Source organism: Ornithodoros turicata, chromosome 1, assembly GCF_037126465.1.
Source record: "Ornithodoros turicata isolate Travis chromosome 1, ASM3712646v1, whole genome shotgun sequence".
Lineage (NCBI taxonomy): Eukaryota > Metazoa > Arthropoda > Arachnida > Ixodida > Argasidae > Ornithodoros > Ornithodoros turicata.
The window spans coordinates 117630108-117636627 of record NC_088201.1 but is presented as its reverse complement, the minus strand read 5'-3'; the positions used below and the strand labels follow the sequence as shown (position 1 = coordinate 117636627).

Here is a 6520-nt window from a genome sequence, read left to right as displayed (position 1 = left end):
CTTCACTTGAGATATCTGATCTCTATCGAATTCTGTATTGCTTCAGGTAGGTCCTAGATCGCCTGATACAGGATGTACAATACACTACGCATGGCACCATATTGGCCCTATACATCAAGGCATGGAAGCTTAAAACATCATCCGTGTGGCCATATACAGGTCTTTTTCGATATAATGTACAACTAGCCAGGTGTTAGACATAAAAAAAATAAAATAGACGTCTACTGTACGTTCAGAAATTATACGTCTGTTGTATGTCAAAAATGAGAAACGACAATGCCAGACGAGAGAGAGAAATATTCTCGAGGAGGAATCATCACGGAGTCGCCCAGCACGTGGTCTTCACTGGTCGTGTAAGTACGAAAGAGGAGCGAAATTTGGAGATTATGTGTCGACTTCAGGAAAAGAAACGCTTTAACTAAGGAGGATGTCTGTTGTAACCTAAAAACGATGAAGAGGAGGAGTGATCTAAAACCACGCCCCCCTCGCTCTGGGTGTTCACGCGAAGAAATTATTCTTGCCTCTACGTCTCCTTGTTCATCAACATGGTGCCGTGACCAGGATCAATCGGCATAGACCACCTCCAGAAGCACAACGCAAGCAGATTACAGGCATCTTGTTAGAAGCCTGAGCAGCAACCCCAGATATACCGACGTTTGTCCAGTTACAACGTGAATCTGCACTTCACCTTCAGCGAGACGTCTCCGATCCTGACGGCGGACGAGGAGCGAACAACCCTGAGACAAGCAGTGAGATATATTCATTGGCATCACGATGAATAAGGACACCGTATCGAAAAAATGGAATGTTCTCAGAACGCAAGTCACGAACCTTATCGGAGAAATTGAACGGACCACTCAAAGGGGAGTTGGTCAGGGTGTTGTAGAAACACTCACGCACCAGTTAAAGGCTTTAGACAGTCTCCTGAAAGAGACCAATAGCCAGTACGAACAGTTTATCACTGCCGAAACAGCAGATGGAGAATTTGAGATATTGGTTGATTACCAAATGAAAATAGCAACCGCGTTCGCAACATTGGCGCGGGCAGGTATGCGAGAACCAGCAAGTGTACAAGACCAAGGTGCAAGGAGAGCAGTCAGCACTTCACGAGAGGAAGTAGTCAAATTACCAAAACTTGAAGTGATCAGATTTGATGGAAACAGAATGATGTGGCAGAGATTTTGGAATCAGTTCAAGACCACCGTTCACGATAGACAGGCGATGTCCAAGACTCACAAGTTCAGCTACCTCTTAAAGTCCTCAACGGGACCCGCTGCATCTGCAATTGAAGGATTACAGGTTTCGGAAGAAAACTACGAGCATGCAGTACAAATTCTTACACAGCGATTTGGACTCCCGTACAATATAGTGGACAGTCACATGGATTCTCTCATCCATATAAAACCTGTAATGTCGACAAATGACAAGGAAGGACTTCGATATCTACATCAGACCGTTGAAGTCAACACTAGAGGGCTGGAGTCTTTGGGCATAAAACTGGAATCGTATGCTACAACGCTGCTACCCAATCTTCTAAAAAGCATTCCAAAGCAAGTCGCTGTTGATTTCAAACTGAAAGAATAAGAACGAAAAAGGAATGGCCAGCATGACCAGAACGAAGCGGAAGAGGTTACGTTGATGGAAGAGAATGTCGAGAAGCTTAAGGGACTACTTCAACGGCTGCCAGACTTAGTAAAATGTCAAGGAGACGACGATAAATGGCGGGCAGAGTTCAAAAGGTACAGCACACCTCGTACTCCGCAAAGGGAAAACTACAGGGAATAAGAGGAAAATCATCTGCTGCTTTTTCTATGACCGCAACAAGCAAATGCATATTCTGTGGTCAATCTAACCAGAAATCAGAAGAGTGCCAGAAACCGCTAACGTATGAAGCTAAAATGATGAAACTCAAAGAAGAGCGACGCTGCTTCAAATGTACAGGAGAAAGGCATTCAGCAAAGCTTTGCAACAGCAGAATTAAATGTAGAAGATGCAAAGGCGGACACGCTACAAGCATGTGCCGGAACAGGCGAACACAATCATCATTGGTGTCAGCGGACGAGTTGGAAAGTCATCCAAGGCACAGCAGACCGCCGAACCCAGACCACGGATGCATAGAAGAGGGAGAAGAAGAGCTTTCGACAGAGCATACATATCATGCATCCGAAAAACGAGACGCAAGACACAGAAAAGGTGAACTTTCAAGGAGCCTGTTGCTTCAAATCGTTACAGCGATAATAGAGGGGAGGCAAGGCACGCAACCAGCAAGGATACTACTGGACACTGGAAGTCAAAGGTCATTCATTACAAAGTCATTAACCAAGACACTAAGATGTCCAATATTGGGAACGGAAAATCTGTTCATCGGATCTTTTGGGGCAGCAGTTTCACAGAAAGAGATGCGAGTCGTTGAGCTGAAGATAAAGAAGCACAAGGGCACACATGCACAGACGATCAGAGCTCTCGAAGTAGAGAAGATAGGATGTAATATCTTGCCAAGAGTGGATCCCAACATGCAAGGTCTACCAGACGAAGTTAAGCGACATTTGGGGGACGAAGAAACAGTAGCAGACGATCAAATAGGCGTCCTGGTGGGATCAGACCACTATTGGGAACTTGTCACTGGAAAGACATACAGGATAAGCGAGTCCGCGGTGGAGACAACTCTCGGTTGGGCGATAGAAAGGCCAGTTACTTTTAAATGCCGATGCACTAGGCAGGCCGCAGTCAATGTGCTAAAAGTGTCACTTGGATGTGAACTAGAAGACGAACTTTTAGAAGCATTCTGAAGAGAAGAGACGCAGGAACATGGAGATTTTACAACCGAAGATGATGAGAGACTAATGGAGTTTTCCAGGAATCTTCAAAAGGTCAACAATCGATATGCAGTGAGACTTACATGGAAGCACGAGGTCAATCTGAAGGATAATTAGTACTTGGCCTACAAACGCCTATTGCAGCTAACAAAGATGCTACAGAAAGACACAACCCTATTGGAAAGGTATGCCAAAGCCATCAGGGAATATTTGTCCTCGGGTGTATCAGAGAAGGTCTAGGCAGGTCAAAGTAACGGTGAATTCGTATACTACATGCCACACCAGGCTGTCATTCGGGAAGACAGAACAACCACCAAGATCAGGATCGTCTTCGACGGTTCATCAGCTGAGACACCCGGGACATCTGTAAACGGCTGTTTGGATGCAGGGCCGAACCTTAACCCCGATATAGTCTCGGTTTTTCTCAACTTCAGAACGCACAAAGTAGCACTTGTTGCAGACGTGAAACAGGCGTTCCTGCAGATTCTCATACAAGAAGAAGACAGAGATGCACTTCGTATGCTGTGCTGGGAGCACATACCATATACTACGGAAAATAACAAATTGGAGACATGGAGGAATTTGGAATTGCCTCAAGCACGTTTCTACTAGCAGCGACGATAAAAGCACACTTGCAGTCCGTGAAGAGCACCTGGACACTGTGCGGATGTTGGAAAAATCTGTTTACGTCGACGACGTGGTCATGGGAGGAAGCAGTGATGAGGATGCAAGAAAGGTTTATTTAGAAGCAAGAGAGATATTTAGCACAGCTGACATGGAATTAAGGAAATGGACTTCAAGCTCCAAGGGTATGATGCAACTATTTGCAAGTGACTTCGAGGGAGAACAGCCTGACAGACAAGTGCGCGAAAAAAGGCAAATCAAGGTACTTGGACTTAACTGGAATTTCGAAAAAGATGAGATCGAGATATCTGCAGAAAATAGCTTGAAAGACATGAACGAAGAATCCCTATGGACCAAACGTATGGTGCTACAACGTGTCGCAAGGATATATTGTCACGAAGCGAAATGGGTCGTCGAGTCGTCGAATAAACAGCGAACGGTTTGTTAGACTACTTCGTAGCAAATACACAAGATTGATAGCTCTCTGAACACAAGTGAGTCCAAAGAATGAATGCTCCAGCCTGGAGCGCACAAGCATTTAAGCGTCGCGCCGAAAAGTCCAGAAACAGCACATGCGTTTGCCAGAGAGCAGGCGATGTGTCTGGAAGCTTCTTTCTTCTTCTTCAGCATGCGCCGGGATGAGATGTACCGTTTCGTGCCTGCCCTGGAAGTTTCTCGAAGATGATTCGTGGCACTGCCCCCTCCGTAGACGTGGCATCGTCCCGATGTCAGAACCCGTGTCGACTCATCGCATTTCGTTTGCACCCTGCGAAACCTCGTAGCCAACGTCGTCGTCTTTAACATTGTCGTCGGCGCCGTTATTGAATAATGCAGTTGTCTCGTGGTCGTCGATGAGTATTTGCAGGTCACTGATAAGGTTTTGAGCGTCGCGGCGGTCTGTATTGCTGTTCGTCGAGCTCGGAGACTGGTCGCGTCGTGAGTCAGCAGAAGCATGCTGCTGCTGTAGAGAGTCAATTGCTGCGGGGTGACTACGCGCTGAAGGCGGGAGGCGTCAGGTGAAAAACCGGGAAGGCCAAGTCGTCGGTAGGGACATCGGCGATATACGTGGTTGGCCTCTCCGCAGTGGTAGCAGAGCGGTCTGAAGTCGGGAGTCCGCCAAACGTCCGTTTTGCGAAACGGCTGAGAGTGTGGCGGGACGCTCGGAGTAGGTTGGACAGACCGAGGAGGCGTCCAACGGTTTCCGTAGTACGACCACTGATCTCGATTGTAAAAGGCTGGATGGCGGATAGGGAGCGCGAGCGTGAAGAAACCGGCCGCCATCTTACTGTACCCACAACAGTCGCCGCAGCGATCATGGCAACTTCTTGCAATTACGGTCGTACCAACCGTACTGGCAAGGTTACAGGGCCTAAATTTATACAGGTGAGTCACTCTTTATCGAGGAATAAATAGGCGTCCATTCTGTATATTTAGTTGACCATTATGAAGTGTTTTTTTGCCCAAAACGAGCACTGGATGCAGGTTGCTTGATCGCTCTTCCGACGTTCAATCGAGCACACTTGCATTATACCCGGCGGCAAATACAGTTTGAGTGCATAATATGCTTGAAAGAACACGTTACACTACACAGGTAGTGTTGTCATCAATATATGTGCGAGCACTCGAGCGCTTTTTTGCATGCATTGCTAGCATGGTACACGGTGTTCTCTACGGAAGCAAGTGGCCAAGTGCCACATTCATTTCTTTGAATTACCTTCACGCACAAGTTCGGTATTACGTCATAATGAGACCACGATTGTCACCTTTTTTCATGTATTGGTATCGTTTTGTGCCTTGGTTTGATTTGTGACAAAGAATCCTACGTAACGGTGGTGTGGCGCGACTTGAATAACGCCTTTGTGTCTGAGCTGTATCGTCAGCTTGTTACGATAGTAATAATTTGTAGCGTGTCGTGCTATTTGTAGCAGTTTTTAAGGCAAAAGTGGTCTCTCAATACAGGTTTTGTCATGAGGGCTACCCAGTGAATTATCTGTGCAGTGTGATACGGCTGGGTGTACAGGTAAGTATCACGTTCCTCATCCACTGGTTTCTACTTTACAGGAAGGAACAACCTCAGTGCACGCACTGTGGTTAGCTTCTCTCAGTTCTGCATATTTTCTTACATGTTCACATCAGAAACACACCTTAGACTTTAGGCTCCTTCACCCAGCAATAAAATAATTAGAGATTGTACTTCTTCTTAGAATAGTTTTTAATCTTTTTAATTTTTAGAAGATACAGGGATTGTAAACCATGTTTTAAACTGATGTTTTAACATTTGTCCAATGCATTTATTAAACAACATATTCATTTTTAACTGGTTGCACCCAAACCAATGTTCTGATGTATTATTTCTTTTGTTGTCGATGCACCATAAAAATTGGAATAATCATCATCAATGCAGGTTACTTCACAGCTGCCTCAACATACTCAAGAAATGGGTGCAGAACCTGCGTAATGCCCACAAACTTTGACTACCACAGCACCTCCATAAAGTAAAGGCATGTGTGTCACATGGGATTTTTAAAGGCATTCACAGTATATAATACCTTGTATGAACTGTTGTTGATCTAAGCAGCCTCTACAGTACACTCTCAGAAATTAAAACTTGTCAGGGAACTGTGATAATTGTTCCAGTTAATAGGCATGCATATGTACGCTATAAGAAGAAAATTATTTATTGAGAATGCACTACTGTTGATCACACTCGTGCAGCTGTAGGTTTACCTTCGGCCTCTTGGAACTCTTTTTTTTAGTTGCCTTAGCTGCAGGAGGAGTGTCATCGAGCATGTCAACTACTTGCAGGAATATTGACGTATTTAAGATTATGACACAGTTTGAAGGGTTTCAATTCAGGAAATTTGCAGTGGCTGGGCCTGCCAGAGTGAAACCTACTGAATATTTTATGGTGTCGAAGTGGCAGTTCCTCCAGGATAGGAATATCTTAGATGGGAGCAAAAAGCTTGAAATTAACAAAGTGTTGTTTGCATTAAGCAATTTGTAATACACTGAACACATAGGCAGCAAAACAAAAATTTAAAATTCAGCATGTATGAAAATTGGGTGCAACAAATTTGCAT

General features: G+C 45.0%; 2 protein-coding genes and 1 long non-coding RNA gene across 3 annotated transcripts; all 3 read left to right on the top strand.

Moving 5' to 3' along the window:
* The first annotated feature begins 774 nt into the window (after positions 1–774).
* On the top strand, positions 775–1584 carry LOC135384100 (uncharacterized). The gene has a single exon (XM_064613326.1). It carries the CDS (start codon positions 775–777, stop codon positions 1582–1584), a length of 810 nt encoding a protein of 269 aa, XP_064469396.1.
* Positions 1585–2015: 431 nt separating this feature from the next.
* On the top strand, positions 2016–2789 carry LOC135384087 (uncharacterized). The gene has a single exon (XM_064613321.1). The coding sequence runs from the start codon at positions 2016–2018 to the stop codon at positions 2787–2789; it is 774 nt and encodes a 257-aa protein (XP_064469391.1).
* A 1913-nt stretch (positions 2790–4702) lies between these two features.
* Positions 4703–6274, top strand: LOC135368292 (uncharacterized). Its single transcript, XR_010414739.1, has 3 exons — positions 4703–4823; positions 5400–5460; positions 5845–6274. It is a non-coding gene; the product is annotated as an uncharacterized LOC135368292 (long non-coding RNA).
* The last annotated feature ends 246 nt before the right edge of the window (positions 6275–6520 follow it).